The sequence below is a fragment of the Barbatula barbatula genome (genome assembly GCF_947034865.1).
Source record: "Barbatula barbatula genome assembly, chromosome: 14".
NCBI classification, from domain to species: Eukaryota; Metazoa; Chordata; class Actinopteri; order Cypriniformes; family Nemacheilidae; genus Barbatula; species Barbatula barbatula.
The window spans coordinates 2,080,908-2,102,769 of record NC_136777.1 but is presented as its reverse complement, the minus strand read 5'-3'; the positions used below and the strand labels follow the sequence as shown (position 1 = coordinate 2,102,769).

General features: G+C 37.4%; 4 protein-coding genes across 11 annotated transcripts; 2 read left to right on the top strand and 2 right to left on the bottom strand.

The window, feature by feature from the left end:
* Positions 1 to 540: 540 nt before the first annotated feature.
* rsrp1 (arginine/serine-rich protein 1) lies at positions 541 to 3,928 on the bottom strand. 2 transcript variants are annotated; one of them, XM_079472651.1, is made up of 6 exons: positions 3,669 to 3,928; positions 2,693 to 3,226; positions 2,405 to 2,568; positions 989 to 1,066; positions 739 to 895; positions 541 to 637 (listed from the first exon to the last, which is right to left on the bottom strand). In XM_079472651.1, the coding sequence occupies exons 2-5, from the start codon at positions 3,216 to 3,218 to the stop codon at positions 755 to 757; spliced, it is 909 nt and encodes a 302-aa protein (XP_079328777.1). In that variant the 5' UTR covers positions 3,219 to 3,226; positions 3,669 to 3,928; the 3' UTR covers positions 541 to 637; positions 739 to 754. The 2 variants fall into 2 exon arrangements, with proteins under 2 accessions (XP_079328777.1, XP_079328776.1); XM_079472650.1 differs by having other exon boundaries at positions 541 to 895.
* A 2,029-nt stretch (positions 3,929 to 5,957) lies between these two features.
* On the top strand, positions 5,958 to 9,355 carry mgst3b (microsomal glutathione S-transferase 3b). Of its 2 annotated transcripts, XM_079472777.1 has the most exons (6): positions 5,958 to 5,998; positions 6,041 to 6,129; positions 6,290 to 6,353; positions 6,461 to 6,583; positions 8,093 to 8,165; positions 8,370 to 9,355. In XM_079472777.1, the coding sequence occupies exons 3-6, from the start codon at positions 6,297 to 6,299 to the stop codon at positions 8,468 to 8,470; spliced, it is 354 nt and encodes a 117-aa protein (XP_079328903.1). In that variant the 5' UTR covers positions 5,958 to 5,998; positions 6,041 to 6,129; positions 6,290 to 6,296; the 3' UTR covers positions 8,471 to 9,355. The 2 variants fall into 2 exon arrangements, with proteins under 2 accessions (XP_079328903.1, XP_079328902.1); XM_079472776.1 differs by lacking the exon at positions 5,958 to 5,998 and having other exon boundaries at positions 6,084 to 6,353.
* Positions 9,356 to 10,042: 687 nt separating this feature from the next.
* Positions 10,043 to 14,189, top strand: tmem50a (transmembrane protein 50A). The gene is made up of 7 exons (XM_079473148.1): positions 10,043 to 10,165; positions 10,888 to 11,003; positions 11,162 to 11,274; positions 11,490 to 11,557; positions 11,937 to 12,029; positions 12,736 to 12,802; positions 13,117 to 14,189. The coding sequence occupies exons 1-7, from the start codon at positions 10,072 to 10,074 to the stop codon at positions 13,160 to 13,162; spliced, it is 597 nt and encodes a 198-aa protein (XP_079329274.1). The 5' UTR covers positions 10,043 to 10,071; the 3' UTR covers positions 13,163 to 14,189.
* On the bottom strand, positions 13,583 to 19,420 carry rhd (Rh blood group, D antigen). Of its 6 annotated transcripts, none has more exons than XM_079473143.1 (11): positions 19,246 to 19,420; positions 18,123 to 18,381; positions 17,472 to 17,664; positions 17,098 to 17,248; positions 16,549 to 16,696; positions 16,244 to 16,419; positions 15,968 to 16,105; positions 15,449 to 15,573; positions 14,887 to 14,966; positions 14,656 to 14,729; positions 13,583 to 14,553 (listed from the first exon to the last, which is right to left on the bottom strand). In XM_079473143.1, exons 2-11 carry the CDS (start codon positions 18,367 to 18,369, stop codon positions 14,527 to 14,529), a joined length of 1,359 nt encoding a protein of 452 aa, XP_079329269.1. In that variant the 5' UTR covers positions 18,370 to 18,381; positions 19,246 to 19,420; the 3' UTR covers positions 13,583 to 14,526. The 6 variants fall into 6 exon arrangements, with proteins under 6 accessions (XP_079329269.1, XP_079329270.1, XP_079329268.1 ...); XM_079473144.1 differs by having other exon boundaries at positions 13,600 to 14,553; positions 19,232 to 19,411; XM_079473142.1 differs by lacking the exon at positions 19,246 to 19,420 and adding an exon at positions 18,991 to 19,227 and having other exon boundaries at positions 13,600 to 14,553.
* Positions 19,421 to 21,862: the final 2,442 nt, after the last annotated feature.

Here is a 21,862-nt window from a genome sequence, read left to right as displayed (position 1 = left end):
TTTCAGTGGGGTTTGTGGCGACTGGATTTTTGTTTTTAATAATGCATGTAAAAACAAACATTATGATTATATTTTCAAATGTTAAATGTTTACTTTAAGGTTCACAAGATTCACCCACCTTTTATGTATTGGAAACCCTCAAACTCTGTGAAATTGGCTATTTGAATGTAATATTTTATTTTTACATTGATTTTGCTAGACATTTTCATTACCATTATATTATTTTTAATGTGAAATGTTTCCTTCAAGGTTTCATGAGATTCACACGCTTTAAAAATATTTATCAATTGAAACCCCTCAAACTTTCTGACATTGTGCAGTTCTCTTGATTTCTATACCTAATCTTGTGATAAATGATCTGGTGATGGATCAAATGTTGCAATTTATAAAAAAGTCATTTTCCTCAAGAATTAATGAGATCAAATTTAAGTACACTTGTTTTGTACTTAAAGCCACTAAATTGGAAATCATAAACCTCAGGGAAGCGTTGGTACACAGCCACAATGAAGACATTAAAGATTATTTTTATGTTCTTTATTTAGAATATCCACAGCGCAAACCCCAAAACACAATATTTACACAATTTCCCACCTGTTTGACATCTTGTTGCCTTCTTCCAACAAAACCCACTTTTTATCTGAAAGAAAACATTTATCATGAATTTACGGTTTCTTCCCATTCCCTCCCCCCACCCCATTGATTACTACACAAACCATGTACAATATTTACAGTCTTTACACTGATCTATTGGCTTTCAGTGCTTCTGAAATCTTTTAGATGATTTGCCCATGGGGATCCACTGGCCATACGGCTTCCTGTCAGCCACACTGTCAGCTCTTGATGTTACCTTACTTTCATGGAGCATTGGAGTGTTTGAAGGTTTGGCGACGGTATTCTGTGAACAGAGGTAAAAATATATTTTTAGAATAAATTTTTTTTGTATATCCATATATTCATTATGTTTGACTAATCTTTCTAAACAACTTACATTGATGCTGAAGATAATTGGCTTTGTTTTGGGTGACGCGTGAGAAGTCCCTTCACCACTATCATCATCACAGTTTTCCTAGAAAAAAAGACGAGGAGGAAAAAGGTGATATTAATAACATTGTCAATTTGACCTGACTGGCTAGCACATGGCTTCAGCTTTAAGTAAAACTGCCCTCACGTTGTAATAGAGATTCATACCGAAGAGAAGAGAGTCTGTATCTGTATTCTGACGTGCTAAATAACATCAAAACTCAAATACAGTTTTGGTTTTAAACATTAGCTATGAGTCTACAAATACAGTATGTGAAACATTTTCAGAAAAGCCAACATAGATTTTTCTTTATGGTCTAACCTTCAGGTTTTCACTATTCAGTATAACCGCACAATGCAAAAAAGCACAACCCAAATTTGGGACTTTTTAGTTTAATCCTATTAAACCTTTTCGTCTGAAATGATTTCAAACCACATAAGTTTGATGTGCCAAAATAATCAGATTTCTGCTGCCTGTCTGAACAAAGCAAAAAAGGGAGAAAAAAAACTTGGCTGAGCGAAATAAAGAAATTGTGTTTCCAAACCCCATCCATCATGAGTGGAGTAAGCTCTCTCTGGTCTTCAAACACTGGCAGAGGAAAACTCTGGTAAATGATAATACAAACCAGTTCAACCATCAGCAAACATGTTCTGCCATTCTAACAGTTGTACAGTATGTATTGTTGTGTGGAAGTGGCTGAGAAGTGAGATCGTCTGGATGTGAGATGAATCGGACACATTATATTAATGTTAAAAGTCCGTTTTTCAATACAATTCTACCGCTGACATCGCATTTACTTAACCTTTGCAGTTGTGCATTAAAGATTTAAAGTTGGTGTCTTTCAAGTCATGTGACCACCCCCTCTTTCCCTCTTTGTCCAAAGGGTGAAGGAGTTCAGCTCTACAGGAACAGAAACGATACAAAAAAGAAATGAAGCTAATGCCGCTCCTCATCACAGTGAGAGGATTAATGACCACGTTCTTGCACGCACACACACACACACACACACCTGTATACATACACACTCAATCAAACACACAGTAGTACATACTCTTCAGCGTGTACTGTTACCTAATCCGGATACGAGCTGTTCATCATTCCATTAAATCCATCAGGCAAAATCATTCACGTCTGAGGAGACAGCATACATGTGACCAAATTGGAGCGCATTCATATTTAAGTCGGGATTCATTGAGTTAGTCAACGTCCCAAGATCACAGATATAAAGAAAAGTTCCACTTAATGGATAGGTGAGAACTGTATTCTACAACTGGAACACTGATAGAGCTCAAGGTGTTCATGCAAATTAAACTTTAACGTGATTTCATGTCAAGTTCTGAAGTTATGATGGCAGGCAGGTGTGTGTGTGTGTGTGAGGTTTACCTGTGCTGGTGTTGGGTCGTCTCTGAACCTTTTCTCTTGAAATGATGAAGATCTCTTTTCCTCCTGCTCCTCCAACTCTTTCAAGCTCGCTGGCAGCTCCAAGTTTTGCACTCCCAGAATCCTTGCAGCATTTGTTTTGGCAATATCCAATAGATACTTTTTCTCTGTAACATTAAAACACAAATTAGTAAACTACCACAATTGGACAAAGTAAAGACATTAAATGAAAAAAACAATGATTGAAGGTTCACATAGGAGTGCACGGTTTCTGCATCTCTGAACTCTTACCTTCTTGACTGAGACGGATGGCCGTGCGTTCCTGGCTCCGGGACCGGCTCCTGTGAGATCTGTACCTGTCGGGTGAGGGGGAAAACCGGCACCGATTCCTCCCCACAAACCTACCACCCCTCCAATGGACAGGAGAGCGGGATGACCGGCGGGAGTAGCCGTAGGGACTTGGAGAGCGGCTGCGCTGTCGACAGCGTCTGCGACCAGATGATCGTTCTAGGGACGGGCTGTAGGAGCGGGAGTGAGCACGGTAACGGCGTGGGGGAGAATAGTGGCGGCGGCGGCAGCGTGAGTGGCTGGATACCCGGTGGCAGCGTGGGTGAGAACGGGAGCGTGAGGAAGAGGACGAGGAGGATCTTGATGAACGGCGCCCACGTGATGACCGCCGTGACCCGCGGGAGGAACGACTCCCTCTGCTGCTGGAGGCAGAGCTGTCACTGCTGCTGCTGCTGCTGCTGGAGCGGCGACCCGATGGAGCTTTCCGATCAAAGATGAGTTTCACATTAGGGCTGCCCTCCTCCTTCATGATCAATCCTACATAAAAACAGCAAACAAACACATCAAATAACCATCTCCGGTACAAAGATAACCAAAGTTGTTGTTGTTGTTTTTGTTATTGAAATCATCATCTATTTCTTTTAAACATTTATAGTGGACAAAATCATATGAAAACCATAACGAACAGTAATGCTGTTGATAAAATTTTTGCCTTTTATTATTATTAAACAAAATGTTGGTGCAAATGTAACAAATAGATGTCGGCTAATATTGAGAATATACTGAATTAGAAGTAGGTAAGCTGACGTAACGCAGGCCCCGCCCCTAAAGTCAAATAACAAAGCCATAAATAACCACCAAAGCTATCAAATAACCCAAAGGTGTCCGGAGCCTTTCTCGCCTTGTTCGTTTAAGAAAAAAAGACGATTGAATAACTTCAGTTAATTTACCGTTCAAATAACATTTACAAGTAACTTACCGTCACCGACTTGATCAAACTGTATCAAAGTGATGTCACGTTAATATATGAGCGGAAACGGTCCTCGAGCGATTTCAACCAGAAACAAATTCAGCGTCACTTCACCACAAAAATCTTCCAAAATACACCGCAGTACAACAAAAGCGATGTTTATTTGCTTGAAAATATGCAGTTGGGTAAAGATGGATCTCAAATAAGAGTTTTATATGATCAACGGCGATCTGAAGCAAACCTACGCGTCTCGCGAACGTTTTAGACTCATCCTGCGCAGGCGCAGCTTTTTAAATAAACTGCTGAACGCTGACGTCATCAAACCACCTAGAACATTCCTCGTGTGAGCGCCGCCTGACAACATAAAATACTTTGATTTTAAATACAACCGCATTTAAAAAGTGTTTTATTTAAATATAAATGTCGTCTCGTTTTCGTTTATCTAAGTGTCTTAAATATATAAATGATAAAATCTGTTTTCATGCGAATGACCTTGGGTTGTTCCGTGTGCACAACCAAACACAGAAAGTACTCCCTCGCCATTCAGTCATTTTACATAATCGCTTTATTCATACTCGACACGCATGTTTAATGTAACCAATTAAACATATTTACCACTTTATTTGCTTATTAAAACACGTGGATCATACCAAGTGAACGATTCTGTGGGTAGATAAGCAGTAGAAGCTCGTTCGTGGTTATCGCGAGATTTCACCCTGGTCACCACCGGAACACCTTTAACACAAATAAGTGTTCTTGCGTGAGCTGCATGAATAAGGATTTTTAACTACAGATAAAAGAAGAATATCCTGTGCTTTTGAAACATAAACGCAATTGTAGCTCATCTAAAGCGTGTTTTATTTCAACATAAAGTTCGTCTCGTTAACGTTTACGTTTATCTAAGTGTCTTATTTATATATATATATATATATTTATATATATATATAAATTATAAAATATATTTTCACGCGAACGACCTTGGTTGTGTCATGTGCACAACCAAGCAAAGTTCTCCCTTTAAAAATCGTGAATCATTTAATTCAGTCATTTTACCTAATCGCTTTATTCTCGACACGCATGTTTAATGTAACCAATGCATTTAAACACATTTACCACTTTATTATTAGGCTTGTTTGAGATGAACAAAATCTGCGCAGAACCGATCACCGGTGATCACCGCGAGATGCATGCCGGTTAGAAAAGTGTCCGAGTTACGTCCGCCTTGCTCTGACCTCATGCTGACGTGTGCCAAAAAACTCTCGCGACAGCGAGGCGGCTGTGTCGGATTGAGCAGTCGAGCGCAGTTGCTCTCCACCGACTGCGCTACTCAAAAGCATGATGGGAAACGACTGACTGACGACACAGCTTCGTGCTCATTGGCTGAGAATATCAGCTGATATTTTTTTCCCCTTAATTCTAAGAAGTCCATTACCTATAGCCTAATACGATTTACTTTTTCTATAGTACTTAGTAATTAGGACATGTTTTATTTTTATTTTCTTGGTTTGAAGTGAAGTCCTGTTTGTTTTAATTTTCTCTTTATTGAGAGATGTGTATTCTCTTTATACATTGACATTTTTGTACAACATTATTCCATTAAATAAATTAGTCAATCCATCAATACATGCATACATCTAATGTGACTGTTTTACAATTAGGCCTCATGTTTGTGTTTTTATCCGATATCTTTATTTGGATATGTCTGATTCCATGAGTGCAATAAACAAAACCCACACATGCTCATTTCTTAATTTAGAATGTGTTGTTGTTTCATATTATTTTTTAAGAATAATTTGCAGCACACACTTTTCCTAATCATTAAACATGAATTGAAACTTACATTAAGGTGACAAACAATTGTGTAATATATTTATATGGAATATTTGTCATGTAAAAAAGGGATAGTTCACCCAAATAACTTTAATAATAATAAAAACAATTTTCTTTGGTGCTGAATTATCTGCAGTCAGGACTGTTTATTTTTTACTCGACATTAATTTCATTAGATGCAAGTTGCAATACCACTCTAGATCAGATAGATTTATATCCCTACCATTTACTGAATAAGTAATGAGCACTGTTCACCTTCGGTGATTCTCCTCATCATAACCATCTTCGTTTAAAAACAGTGGTATTTCAACTGCATCAACTTCGTCTGCGATAAAGAACGCGAACGCGATCTCTTCCATTGTTGACGTTTGCAGTCCACAACACAGCGAGATTCAGGAAGTGTCCGGCTTGCCTGCACTTTTTTTCACTCCTCCCCTCACTGTAGCCGCCTACTCTCGCCTATATTTCAGGCGAGGCAAGGCGCATCTCAAACAAGCCTATTAAAACACGTGGATCATACCAAGTGAACGATTCTGTGGGTAGATAAACAGTAGTCTCTAGCGCTAGTTCGTTGGTGGTTATCGCGAGATTTCACCCTGGTCACCAGCAAACACCCTGTTACACAAATAAGTGTCGTTGCGTGAGTTGCATGATTTTGCATTTTCCACTACAGACAAAAGACGATTATCCTGTGCTGGATTTAGACAGAAGATCGAATCTTAATCTGTGCATTTCAAAATGGTGGTTGAGAATTTCCTCCCGGCTAACTTTGGCTATGCAATTTTTGTATATCTATATAGTTTTGTTATGTTGATGTATCTCGGAATTAAAGTTGGTGCTGCGAGGAAGAAGTTTGGTGTAAAGGTGATGTAAATCTTAACATGCAGTGCATAATGTTGCATTTTCGTAAGGAACCGGCACATAATGCACATGCTTTATTAATGTGTTGTTTGCGTGCATGTTGTGTTTAGTATCCCACAATGTACAGCGATAAGGACCAAATATTCAACTGTATCCAAAGATCCCATCAGAACACGCTCGAGGTGTATCCACAGTGGCTTGTGTTCCAGACCATCGCTGCATTGGAGTATCCCGTGAGTACCTGCTGGATCTTTACTTTCTTACTTTCTCTAATATACTTACTATGGTGTTATTGATAATTTTACTCGAGGTAACACTGTTCATAGTGGGCTTTCACACTCAAGGAATTCAAAAGAGATATTGACATATGACATTTAAACACCTGCATGCAAATGTGTGGTCATCATACATTTTAAAAGTATGCCTATAACATCGCTGCTAAAAAGAAAGAAAAGCATACAGGCTTTGAATGATTTGTAGATAGTAGGGCTGGGCGATATGGCTTAAAAAAAATCTCCGATTTTTTCACAACAAACCCGATTTTCGATTTTAATCGATTTATTTTTTCTATTTAAAAACAAACTACAACTGACAAAGAAATTGCTCAAAACAAATGTACTCTTTATTTTGTTCTGATTTTCCTTTATGCAGTTTAATCTAAATTTCCCATTGGGGCATAAGTGTAACAGGAAACAAGCCTTAAACATGCTTATAAACGAGATGGCAGGCCCTGCCATTGTAAACAGTGAAAATGTAGCTTATCAGTTTTCTAATAACCTCAAACTTACAGTGACACAATGCACCTTCAAAATAACTTAAAATATGAAAAAATAATTTAATTGTGTCCCTTTTTGGTCAAATAAATGTGGCAAAAATGACTAAATTAGATTGTACAAAAATACATGCAGCAGTGGTATTCATAAAGTGCAAACAAAACTTTAAACAGTTTTCCTGAATCCCGGGAAATGTAAACAAAATGAAACATCTACATCCATTACTTTAGTTTCAACATTCTTCATTTACACATTTTTAGCCAGGAAGACAAGCCTGTCTACTACCTCTGGCTTGAGGCATGCCCGGTTACATGTAACAATGCCCTCTCCCACACTGAAAAGCCTATCTGATGGGGCACTTGTAGCAGGGACAGACAAGTGTTTTTTGGCCAGATTACTGAGCCTTGGGAAGTTTGGTTCGTGACGCTTCCTCCACCACTGAAGTGGATCAGTGTCTGGGTGTGCCGCTACCCTCTCAACAAAATCCATGTCGCAATTAGACGAGAGCCGCTTGCCAGAAGCCCCTCCCATGACGCGTATTTCACTCACGAATGGCGCGAATTACACGCGCAAATGGCGCGAATTACACGCGTGAATGAAGCGAGTAAAATCAAAATGTTCAAGCGTCCAACTACTCGCGAATAGCGCGTTTTATTCGCGCAACTCGCGTTTGGTGTGAACACTCGGGAGGTCGGTCGTAGAAGTTAAAGAGAAAACCGATTTTCATTAAAAAAAAATCGCCCTAAACGTCAAATTCGAGTTAATCGATAAAATCGATTTATCGCCCAGCCCTAGTAGATAGGTGACCATAAAGTGATTGTTTTTCTATAAACAATTCCTTTAAAGAAATGGGCTACTCCTTTTTTTGAGAAAATGATCCTATCATTATATCCTATAACCATACTTATTCATAAAATCCCTTTGTCCCACTTCACATCTGTATAACTTGTACTTTAATCCCCATGTCAGGTTGCTGCCTCTGTGTTAGGGGCCATCTGGGTGACAAGCAGGTTTTCTTATGCCTGGGGTTACTCCACTGGCGGTAAGTATTTTGTACACATTGAGTACTTTAGCTTTTTAAAGTTTGGTGGCTATATATATATATATGTGTGTGTGTGTTTATATCAGTGTATAGCAAGGTTTAGATTGTTCTTTAATGTATTTGAGGCTGTTTCTCATCATCAGTGTGTTCTTTAATGTATTTGAGGCTGTTTCTCATCATCAGTGTTGTCTTTCTCTGTGTCAGACCCCGCTAAGAGAATGCATGGTGCATATGGATACATCGGGCTGTTTGGAGTCATAATTATCTCCATCACTGTGGCTCTCAATCTGCTTGGAGTCTTGTAAAGGCACTCGCCTCTAAGAAACACCAAATATAACTAAAATTTGACAGATATAGTGTAGATTAGACAAGATTAAACATTTCCATCTTTTTATAATTGCATTGTTTTCTGTCTTGTAATTTTACATTTAGCTGGAAACTGTATGTAAACAACTTTTTTTAACTGTTAGTTGTTTGAAGTCTTTCATATACACATGCTGTTGTCTTTTCTTGCTTTACCATGCCATTTTTGCAATGAATTTAAAATATATCAATAATGACATTTGTGAAGCCTCATGTGAATCCTTGTAAGTGCCTCATAAACATTCACTATATTTGTGTAAGAATCTTTGTTCTGCATTTTTTAAATCGTTGTGATGCCTTCAGGGGATATTTCAAAGCTCACTGAACTGGGATTTATGAAAATAAAATGAATAAACTAAAATACTAAGTGGCTTATGCGATATTTTGGGACAATCTCTGGGGTTAAATTAATTTTCAACAAAGTTTCTGGTGGTTTTGCATACTGCCTTAAGAGTCCAACCCAGAGTCAATAATATTCTTGCCCTTTGGTTAGTCGGCCTCCTTTAATAAATGACATTGGTCTGCTATTATATGATTAAGGTATCATAAATGTATGTAGCACAAATTTACATCGCAAGATATGCAAGTATGAGCACTAGTAAGTTAATAATGATACACGAAATTGTAATGCAACTTGACAAATGAAAAAAAGAAAAAACTTACACTAACCCTCTTCTCCCAACAGGTAGTGGTCTAGCTTTTGTTGAAACAACTAGTAACTTTGTATTGGCACCTATTGTACTGTTGCTCTTTTATGACATATCGCTTATTGCTCCCTAAAGTCTTTGTAAGTCTCTTTGAATAAAAGAGTCTGTTAATGTAAATTTAAAATCTCATTTTTTCTCATAATCTAACACGGTTTCACAGCCAAGGCTTATCTTAAACCAGGATTATATGCCTTGGTTAAATTAAATATTTATGTTCAAATTTAATTTATAATAATAATATATAATTAATAGTTCAATATTTCTGATCGTGAGCATTTTAAGGACAAAACAATGGTGTCAGGTCAAGTTATTTTCCCAGTTTAGAGTGTCTGTGAAATCGGGCAGTAATGGTCAAATACCAAATTGTGAGAAATAGTCATAGCCATGTGCACAAAAATGAGCAAGTTTAGTAAATTTCAATGACAACAATATAGAAAATGTTCCAGTAGTTCAACTGGGGAAGATCCCAGTGATTACATATATGAGACAGTGTTGCTGTATGGATTGAGGGTACTGTAAATTGCTTAGAAAATTGCTAAAATTATTTGCCAATGTCTAATGTATAAAGACAATGTATACACCAAAGTTGCAGTATATGTCAATGGCTTTTTGTAAGTGCTAAAGAGATGCTGTGGGACCAAACTTTCTTCTTACAGATGGACTACTGACATTGTCACAATGGCAACATCACAACAGCCCGTCAAAGCCGACAGTATCCGAATACTTTGGTGTATTATAATGCTGAGGTTTTAATAATTTAGTTTGATGAGGAAATAATGTTTGTTTGCATTAGATTACAGCGCACTACACATGATGGCCTTAAGAATGAACTGCGCATGCGCAACATAAAGACACTGTTTTTAGACGGAAGACTGCGGAGAGTATCTCTACCTAACTGCGAACCACGGGATAAACTCAAGAAAAGTGCAGGTAAGAAAGCCCGAGACCCACGACAACCATTCTTGACTCTTTCACATATTTACCAACGTTATTATTCGCCCGTTGGCCTTTACATAGGATTGATGAAGCAGATATGCATTAGAAACGAAACCGACCGGACATGAGAGATCAAGCGTTTACATGTTTAACATTCGACGGTTTCGCACGATATTAAGGGGAGATGTAGTTTCAAGCCGTTGTGGTAAATACCGCAAGTGTTTGTCTTTATACAATTGTCGTAAACATGACAGAGGAAAATCCTTTGTGTGTCATTTGTGTTTGTTTCAGGCAGCTCATCAGCGCGCTGCATCAGCGCAGTCAGTAATGTTGCGTATTGAATGCGCAGACACAGTGCAGCCTGCTTTATTAAACATTTCCTTTTTCAATTTTCAAAAGGACGATTTACTTATGTGTTTACTGTGATTTATGTAGTTTGGCCATATCTAGATGTGTATAGGTGGTTTATTTTGTTTATGAAAGACTGATCTGACCACTTAAATTTGTATGTATTGGCAGACACTTTTATCATTACTGCATTTACACTATAAATGTTTTCATCTGTATATGTGTTCCTTTTTGACAATTAAATCCAAAACCTTTGCATTGGACTCACAGTGCTTTTCCAATGTATCCCTGACCAACACATTCAGACAAATAAGTGAACTATCGCAAGTCTAATATTTAAACTATAACGTGTAAACATGTGTTTTTAGGTCAGATCAGAAGGATGTCAGGCTTTCTGGATGGGATCAGGTGTGGCGATTGTGAGTGTAATGTTGACTGGGGTGAGAAGAGAAACACCATTGCCTCCATCGCAGCTGGAGTTCTGGTATGTTTTCATGATGGTGTAAAGTCCTGCATTTATCACTTTAGGAAAAAAAACATCAATCACACATCAAGCACTGACATCATTCCTAGCCCTAATATACCATGTTAGCACTATAAAACACTTTTTTTGACTGATTTCCATTTTTCTTGCACATGCAGTTCTTCACAGGCTGGTGGATCATCATTGATGCAGCCATAATGTACCCTAAAGAGGAACAGTTTCACCATGCATACCACACGTGTGGCGTCATAGCAACAGTAGCCTTTCTCATGTGAGTTAAACCTGTTTTGATTATCTCTTACTTCCTCAAAGAAAGGGAACAAAGTCTCTGTTCTGACTGTATTTACGCAGAATATCTTTTGTGATCGTGACACACATTACGCTTTTATTTTTGAGGTCTGTCCTAGATTTTTCTCCCTGTTCGATTACGTTATTAGTACTTTCACCATGACAACATTGTTCAACTTCCTGCGTATTTGATTCCAGGATCAATGCTGTGTCAAATGGTCAGGTGAGAGGGGACAGCTACAGCGAGGGCTGTTTGGGGCAAACAGGTATGTGTTTTTTAACATATTGTGTGCATGAGTACACTGAATTATTGAACTGAATGTTTACAATATATGTGCACTGATTTTGCTTGGGATATTCAAATAAAGGCCTAGTTCTACCTTAAATAACCGCCTGTTTGCATAAAGTTGAACACTTGTGCATAGTTATTTGCCACTGTTGTTGAAAAGTTTTTTAAATATTAGTCAATGTATATGTGATCCATTTAATAAGTTGAATTACTGCTACATACCTAAACTAACCCGATACTATTGAATTGATCGATCTTTTGCCATTTTAAAGCAAATTCTGAAATATCAAGATTTATATTACTTTTGTCAAAAAGCTGAAAAATGTTGATATGAAAATGTTGTCATCTGTGTCTAGGTGCCAGAGTTTGGCTCTTCATTGGCTTTATGTTGGCGTTTGGGTCTCTCATCGCCTCTATGTGGATTTTGTTTGGGGGTTTTGTCGTATCTGGTAAGATTCCTTTTTCTTCATTTTCACTTCTGCTTGTATATCAATCCAAATATGTCTTTAATGTAGTTCCTTAGGCAGTGTTCACACTTAACTTCTTTTTTGACAAGGAAAAAGTTAACAAAGGCACTTTCTTATAAAGAAAAACCGTGGTCGTGTTTGGTTACACATAGCAGCCAAACGCCATGACTTCGGGGGCAGCGTCTGAGTACAAAGGCAGCCCAGAGAAACAGATAGGCAGCGTAAAGGAAGTCTGTTTGAATTTTAAACAGAGTGTCTTTGCAATAACTAGTCGCATGTTTAAAAACTACAATACCAATTCTCGATAGAAGTGCAATCAGAAATTGTTGAAAGAGAGAATTAAACTTGCATTTAAACAAAACTATGCTCCAACGGGCGTTTTGGCCGCTGTTTTATGTTTTCGAGCATGAGCCTTCTCGACCAATCACTTTCCTGGCATGTTGTTATGGAAACGAAAAGTCTCTGTCATTGGTTAACTGTGAAAATGGAGCTTGACGTAGGGCTTTGTTTTCAGAAAAGTTGAACTTTTTTTGCTCTGAGCTGCAGAAAAAGTGTGCAGGATGTGTTTTGAAAACACGGTTTACTCCATAGGATTATAATGTAAAACAGACGCTAGCAGCTTGAAAAAAGCAGTCAAGTCTGAACATGACCTAATACTGATTTCTCTCTTATTTTTTATGATGAACAGATCTAAAGGATCGTTCAGTGTATCCCGGTATTGCAGTTTTCTTCCAGAACGCGTTCATCTTCTTTGGGTAAGACTGAAAATTGCAAGAAATACATGTCACTTCATCACCTGCCTCTGTAATCTGTGATTTTATTGTGTATTCAAGCAACAATGTTTAGTCAGTTGCTGTTTATAATTACTAAGACACTTAAATGCGGTTTATTATTTCCAGTACCCTGTTTACATCTCATATAGATCCATTTCTGTACAACATTATCAAAAATTTTTAAAAGCTGTCATGCATCATATTTTAGAATTTACTCCATGAAAACTGGATGAATATGAAGCACTAATATTTGTGATTTAAACACTGATTTGTGGTTGACCTTGTCTCTCATGCAGTGGTCTGGTGTTCAAGTTTGGACGAACTGAGGAACTATGGCAGTGATGATACCTCCCATCAAATCCCACAGTCCATCAACACATAATTCCTCTGTACTCCGACTTATTGCTGCTTATTGGCTTTCTCTATTTTATTACTCCTTATTTCCTGTGTGGCCAAAGCGAGTGCACAGTGAAGAAGAAATGCATCAAGTCCACGCCCTTCTGTCCCTCAAGTATACAATACGATTCCAATTCTGGAACATGTTGTAATTCTAATGATTAGGATCAACACCAGTCAGACCTTTTTTTGCATTGTGTGTACCGATTTTGGGAAATATAGATTGACACATGGTCAAATATACTCAACTGAGCTAAAAGTATGAATCTTACTTCATAAGTTATTACAATTTCAAAATACTGTGATTTTACGCTTTTACTCAGTACAATGACAAAATCTGCAATAACCAAAATATTTGTCCAACTACACTGTTTTGGTTTTTTAATATGTTGTCAATTGCATGTAAATCTGACTTTCATTAAACACAAAATTTGTGTAATATAAATGCTAAACAAATGATTTTTTACGAGTCCCATTTTATGTGTATTCTATACAGGTTTCCCACAATCAATACATTTGTTATTTGTCCAACCATTTATGATTACCAAAGGTTATTTTATAGACATTACACTAACAAAAAACTTATTTCTGATATATTATTTTCTGACTAGAAAACTACATTCACTATAGACATTTCTTTAACTTTTTCGAGGTCTTTCCATGGCCCTGTTAAATATTTTGTGTTGTGGAGATTTTTAAGTTTAACCCTCTATGTTTGGTTGGGCATGTGGGGGCTGTATAAAAATGTTACAAGAGAAGCACAATTTGTATTATTTCAGTGGTTGTGGGAGAATAATTTATGTCGGTCAGGGAAATAGACTCGTTTTTTTAACACTAACACTTTTTTTATTTCTAAGCATTATAAGAATGTAACTTTTTTATGTAATCCCTGTATCTCTTTCTGACAGAAAATGGCTATACTTCATTCAACTGTGGGTTTAAAACAAATAAAATGACTGTAAATATGTATAAAGCTTGTGGGTTTCTTATATCCAGCATTTAATTTTCCATGAATGCAAAACTCGTAGACAAATAAACAACATGAATTCCATCTATGACGTTAGTTTGAAATGCTACGTTATTTGGTCGTGTTTTGTATCAGTTTGTCATTGTGTGGCAGAAATATCTCCACTGTGTGTGTGTCTGCTGCTCGCTCTGAAATGAGCATCAATGTACTGTGGCTTGCTAGACAGTGTATTGTGTTCAATTTAGGTGTAAAATGTTTATGTAGGCAACATATCACTTCTCTCTCTCTCTCACACACACACAGATTTTGTGTTCATGATTTTGTGTGGAGCTCTCAGTGTTCTTCATTTCTCCAACACCAAATTGGGAAACTACAGAAGAAATAAATTCATCATTAATCAAACGTATAATTTAAAGTAAATCAATTCACATTTAATGCAAAAGAAGTGGTGAGGATTAAAACGACCAATCACCTCCCAGAATGCCTGGTCATCGAAACACTTCCTGTCCTGTTGAGGTCTCCAGATGCTCAGTTTAAGAAACAGTCCTGCATATCATCATTGGATTAAGTATTGAGCTTAAAGGATTCTTGCTGAGTGTTAATCCTCAAATAAAAGATCGAAATTTGTTATACTGTAAAAACTTGACTTTTTATTCTTAGCAGATCTGTAGGATGACTGTGAGTGAATGCATCAGTTTCATACCTGTGGCCATACCCATCACCAGACTCATGCACAGTGTTATGAAGAGAACACAGATGTGATGCACAGCAAACTGCAAAGCTCTGAGAACAGGTGACACACAGTCAATATTAATTCATTAGAAATATATTTAAAAGCCATTGGTTTTTTACTGCTAGGCCATGATGCCCTTAAAGGAATAGTTCACCTTCACAAGAAAAATAAATCTGTCATCATTTATTCACCCTGTAGTCATTTTAAATCTGTGTGATTTTCTTTCTTCAGCAAAACAAAATAAGATATTTTGAAAATGTTGTTCCCCATTGACTCCTATTTTATGGACACAAAACCAATGCAAGTCAATGGAGATCAATGGTTTCCTGTTACCAGCATTTTTCAAAATATCTTCTTTTGCATTCTGCGGAAGAGAGAAAGCCATACAGGTTTTAAAACGACAAGAGGGTGTGTCAATAATGAACGAAATTTCATTTTGAAGGTGAATTTTTCTTTGATGATTTTTTTGGACACATGTTGTTTTTATATTTCATACGATAAAATCAATACATAAAGTGAGATAAAGTTTTACATTGTGCTTTCAGTGCTGGCCAGCCGTAGAAATAAATGAGCAAGCCATCCGAGAATTCCAGGAATGGCATGAACGTTGAGGACACCTAAGGTGTCGTGACACTCAAAAGCTAACAGCATGTGACCCTGATTGAAAAAAACAGATCACGATAACATCTGGAAAATCTATAAGTCATTGGCCATGTTGAAGACATCGTACAAAACCCTCGACTTCGTTTCATCTGTGGAACACAAACGGAGATCCTTTTGAGAAATGTCTCAAAGTGGTGTTGTGTGTCTATACAATAGTGAATGGGGCCAATACTTTTGGTTACCAACGTTCTTCAAAAAAATCTTATTTTGTGTTCCACAGAAGTAAGTCATGGAAGTTTAAAATGACGTGAGGGTGATTCATTTATTATTTTATACTTTTACTTTAACTTCATTTGTACAAAAAGTCACATATTCAGCTCAAATTGAAACACATAGGATGCAAGGATTGTGGGATTGCAATAACATTTTTCGATAAATGTGGCTTTACCTTCAGGTACCGGAATCCCAGGGATGATAAGAGAGCGGCACATAAGCCAATTGTCATGGCAATCCATGGCGTGTGGACTGCTGTCATGGCAACTCCAATAGCAACACCCCCAGAAAGGACAGATCCCTGGACATGCACCTGGTTAAATGATGTGAAATGGTCACTATTGGTATCTTACATAAATGAAACATGTTATAATCATGTAAATATACATTGCTATTCATTGCAATTCTGTTCAACATATCTGCATCACTCACCATTTCTACAGCTACTCACCATGTTCATTTTTCCTTTCGAGCTAGTGAGCATCGAGACCGCCATCGCCACGACAACACTGACAGCCAGAGACAGATACGTCCCATATATCACGCTTAGCTTCAGTCCTCTATCCCACTTCTGATATACAACCGCTGCGTTAAAACTGGGCCAGAACATCCACAAGAAAAGTGTTCCTGTGGAGAGAGACAGACAGAGCGCACATTTGATTTACAGAATCCTGCAATGCATTTGTATTTTGACAAGCCGGGTTTCTAGATGTCCTATCTTGTACTCATGTAAACTGGTTGATTGATGCCACTCACCTAACATAGAGAATAAGCCAGTCCTGCGGTCGGTTTTCTCTTTCTCGTGTTTTGGTTTGATTCGGTCTCTGTGCAGCACCCATGACGCCATCACGCCAAAAAAGCCTCCGAAGATATGCAACAGCATGATGCTGTACAACAGATCGGCCTGAACACATGAATTCTGAATTAATTGTTGCTCTCACACAATATTTCTGTACAAAATAGCATGTTTAATAGTACGTACATTTAAGCTTAGTTGATGCTTGAATTTAGTGTTTTACTCTAAAGTGTTTTATTTAAAGTGTTCTTTCTGAATTTCAGTTCTGCTTTAGCTTGTGTACTAATTTGGACGTAGCATTGTATACTATAAATACTGTTGACTACTGTTTAAATGTATGTTTTTTCCATCAATATAACATTTAAATAAGTATGTTTTTAAAGCTTTGATTTAAAACATTCTGGTTTGTGTAGCACATGCAGTTGTCTAGCACTGTGCGTTGGTTAAGGTGAGAACAACATTTTAAGAAATTCCCGGTGTTTTATCTGAGAAGGTAATACTTCTCTTACACGGAGCAGAGTTCGCAGGATCCACTGGTGGACCACAAAACCTGTGACTTCCAAAAGGCCCATAAGCAAAAGCTGGACCGGATTTGTTTTTCCATGGACCGCTCCCATCGCTATCAGGGCCGAAGCTGCACAGAGCTCTGCCTCAATCACACTGTAAAGGACACAGATAACATTCAGTGTGATCTACTGTCAAACCTGATAAATCAAGGCCGTGAAAAGAGAAAGATTATATAGATGTCCTTTAGTTTATAATTTTTTCGTTTATATAGTTTGAAGAGGTACAAAACACGATTGCCTGTAATTGTTAGACAGCTGTCCTTTCCAACATGGTGTTTATACACTGTGGAAAGAAACATCTGCTTGTGTGTTTTTACCTCTTCATATTGACGTAGATCTCTCGGTTGTGATGGCGTTGTGGCAGCAGAAAGCCATTCATCAGGACGGACCACTGAATGGCCATAGCAGCAACTAGCATGTTAAACCCTGATCCACTTAAACCGTATCGTACCAGGAAAGTGGCCAAGAATCCAAAGCCCATGAATAGCATCACATGGATATCTTGGAATTCTGTCGAGAAGATTGCGTTTCCAATATTGGCAATGTGTCTCTTTTAGGAAGGGATAAAAGCAGCCAAATTGAACTTCAATATCTTGTGAGACATTTTAATGGTGGTCAGTATGTGCTACAGAAATTCCCCTTATCTACCAAAAGCAGAGATGTCACGTCTCCCCACCCCAAGAGCTAAATGACATAGACACAAAATTACAAACATTTCAATTCATATTCAACATTTTAAATTCAAAACCAAGAAAATAATTTAAAGCGAACAAATCCTCTCTTTGTTGTCTTACTTATCTTACTCTATTGTTTTCCACAGTTTAGCTTATGAGCTAAACATAGCAGACCAATGAAAAGTGGTAAGATTGTGTGTTTTTATTAACAATTAAAGATTTATCCTGGGCTGAAGACTGAATGCAAGCTGAACGGATTCGTAACACACCAACCCTAATGTAACGCAGACTGACCTGAATATAAGTTGATGAAAGTCTTTTTGTCAAACTCCCTGTAATCCTGATGTTCCATTTTCACAAAGAAGACAAACAGTAGGAGAAAGATGATTTCCAGAAGCAAGGTCACGATCGGAAGTCTTGCGCGAAGACTGGGAGCGTACTGTGGAGCCATTTTTACTGTGACAAACTCTGAATGTCTGTAATCTTCTCCAGCCAGAGATGAGTGAGTCCTCAAGGGACAGACGTCACATGAAAGGGGCATGGAGGTGTTCCTCTACAAAAAGACAATTGTGTGAACAGTCCACATTTTGTATATAAAAAGAAAATTTGATTGATCACATTTTTCACAAGTTTTTTATGTTTTTGAGGAAACATTTGCAAGTTATTACTGCATAGACACAGCGAAACACCACAATCTATTTCATTTGAAATTGTGAAAAAAGATCTCATTCACACACATAAACGTATAAAGAATATTATTTCCATTTTTATCTAAGTTTAATGAGGTTTCTAACAAGGGCATACAAATTTACTGCGCAGGCGAACATTTAGCTATGATAACATTGATACATCACGCACAATGTCCGCCACGCGTTACGACCCTGCCATACTATAAAACACGCAATTATTACAAGCAGCTGGACTCGAGGGGGATCCTTCCAACTTCCCTATGATTTACAAAGGAATCAGGTGTTGACTGAATGTTTTCCTGATATTGTAAGCAGTCATATTGCCCCTCACTTGGTAAAGTGACGACACGTCCATACCCTATATTTACATTTACATTTAGTCGTTTAGCAGACGCAAAGCGACTTAATAACGCGATACCTTCCGGACCCACTAAATGCCAAACAAGCACGCGCGCAGACACATGCGCACAAACCTGTGTTGCGGTGACTTTCATCAGGTAAAGCGTTTCGTTATTATCGATTATCGTCTGGAATCTGCCTGTTGTTAGAATATTTGCGCGATATACGATAACATCTTCACATCGCCCAGCCCTACATACCACTGGACATGATCGAAATTTACATGGTGTGGTTATTTCTGTGTGCAAATAGTGCGCTTGCTTGGAGTGTCTGAGCGAACCATTGGAGACTAGAACATTATGGAAAAAGTGTTACCTGCGAGATTTTACCTTTCTGTGTTCGGATTATCCTTCAATATTTAGCAGCCAATAACGGTTGGATGTTGTGAGAGATGTCTTCAGCAGAGCTCTGGGACTTGACACCAAGTGTGTTTGTATCAGGCTCATTTCTTTTGTCAACAAGAGCTGAATTTATAGGGCAGAACGGGGAGCCCCTGAAACCATCGACTTGCTGGGTTACATTTTAATGCTAAATAAGAGCACAATAGAACAACTGTTTGACAGAGAAGGCAATGTTTTGAAACGCATTAACCCTCAAAAGGTTTCATTTATGTCCATTAGGGTGGGGAACTAAATAATCTAACAATCCCCCAAAGTGTTCTTAACTGTATAGAGACATATATACTAAATTTTAATCCAGTTTATTTTTAATTCTCCAACCATTGATTCAATTTCCATAGCTTTATAATCTTTAATCATCAGTGTTTTTTTATATAATGAGTTTTATTTTTTAAATAAAATTAAATAATTCATAGTTCACCTTTTTCATAAATCGAGGAGAAACATAAAGAGAACTACATGGGTACATTTATTAAGAAATGGCCTCTGCGTTGGTCAACAGAATTCTGCATTACAGATCTCTTAAAAACCAACGATTTAGAGATGATTTCCTGCTGCTAATTCTCTCTTCAGTATTAGCTTTTCCTAAATATATTTATTTTCCTGTGAGGATTTTGTGTTAACCGCCAATGAGTTTATTTTACTAATCAGTTCCTTTTCATGTGTTTTTTGTTTATGTCAATTGCTAGTTGTTTAACCTTAAACTTAAACCACTCCCATTTACTCATATCAGACATATTGAGCTTTTTAACCTTTTTAAGTCTCTCATTTTTTGCTGCATGTTAAAAATCTTGGAATTGGATTGGAATTTCTAACACCCAGGGCCCGGTTTTTCAAAAGTAATCCACTAGGATTTTGGATAACGGATTGGATCAAATCTTGAAAATGTGTTTTTCAAAAGAAAAAACGGATCACAATCGGATTAGATCACGTAATCCAATCTTGGTTTTGATCCGGATCAAACCTTTAGTTTGGGTTTTTCTGAACTTTTTTGTAGGATTTGGATCACTTTGATCCAAAATATCTGGATTAAACTGATCCCATCAGAAGGGTGGATTCGGTGTGGATTTCATGCCCAAAATGTAATGAAAACTTAAAAAATGTATCAAATAATACTATATTTGGATCATACAGTATCTTACAAGATATCCTATTAATTCATAAGGTTTTAATTGTATTTGTTCATCCGTCAGGCTACAGTGATTAAACGTATTCAGCCTTTCAGTATAGGCCTAAAGCAAAGTAGAAAGAGTTTGGCCTCATAAAATAATTATCCAAACCAAAAACAATACATTTTATTCTGTCACTAATTGATATATATATTCATCACAATCGAAAACATTTTTGTTTTTAGAATATTTATTAGTGATGCATGCAAGGATTACAGAATAACCAAAAAAATGCAAAGAATGGCAATCACTGATTTTTGAAATCCAATACAAAACCAAATCAGAAAGAGTGTCTAACTATTGTGTCCCTTGTTGCACGTCCTGTTTGCTCGTTCTGGCAGAGGAACAACTGACTCTGACCAAACTGCAGCAAACCAAGGCCAGACTTGAGATACGCCTCCTAAAGGCTACTCTCAGACAAGCTGGTCTCTCCACATCAGATGAGGAAGTCTGAAATTATTGTGGAGTATTTGACATTAAGTCTTTTTTTTAATTCAATATATCTATACTTGATGCTTGTTATAAATATCCTCAATGTACAGTGTTTGTGTTGTAAGTCTCAGATGAGCGGACTGCAGGAAGAGGATGGGGTGGGGTTTTTCTTGTTTTTAGTTATTTTTTTAAATGTGTGTGTTTTCATTTCAAATAAAAATAAACTTATATTGACCCCACATTGGCTATTCCACTTGTTGCTCTTTACATATCTATAGTTCTACATTGTGATTTCCTATCCTGTTTGAGCACTGGTTATCCAGCACTGGTTATCCAGATTTGGTGATCCTGAAAAGTTCCTATCCGGATCAGATTGATCCAATCCGATGTTGCTTTAAAAAACTGGCTCCAAAAGTAAGATGGATTACGTGATCACGGATCGCAAAAAAAGGATTACTAAATCCGGATCAATTTTATCCGGATTAAACCTTTTGAAAAACCGGGCCCTGAATCTTTCACTTATTCCCCACAGAGACAGCAAATGTTAACAAGCATTATACACAGTCATCAGTCCATACATCTCCCTGCCAGTTCAAATACATCCAAGCTTAGATCTTTTTGAAGAGGTCTGATTTAAATCACTTTATATCCTTCCGCATCTTTGAGCTTCGAAAACGGTATCTGTAAATTCCTCTCGTCTGGCTGGCCATATTTATCTGTAAGGCAAGCAAAATCCATACAACATTTACTATATGAAATATAAAATATGCATCACTGTCTTTTACAATGAATGTCAAGTATATCAATGCCATTTAAAGTTACCCCTGAAAACCCCAGGTCAGCTCTCACTAGCTTCAACTTCTCTGATGGGCTAGGAACCTCACAATCTCTTCTTTTAGACAATTACAGTCCTTGATTTCTTTGCTGGTGGAGCATAATTCATGAAC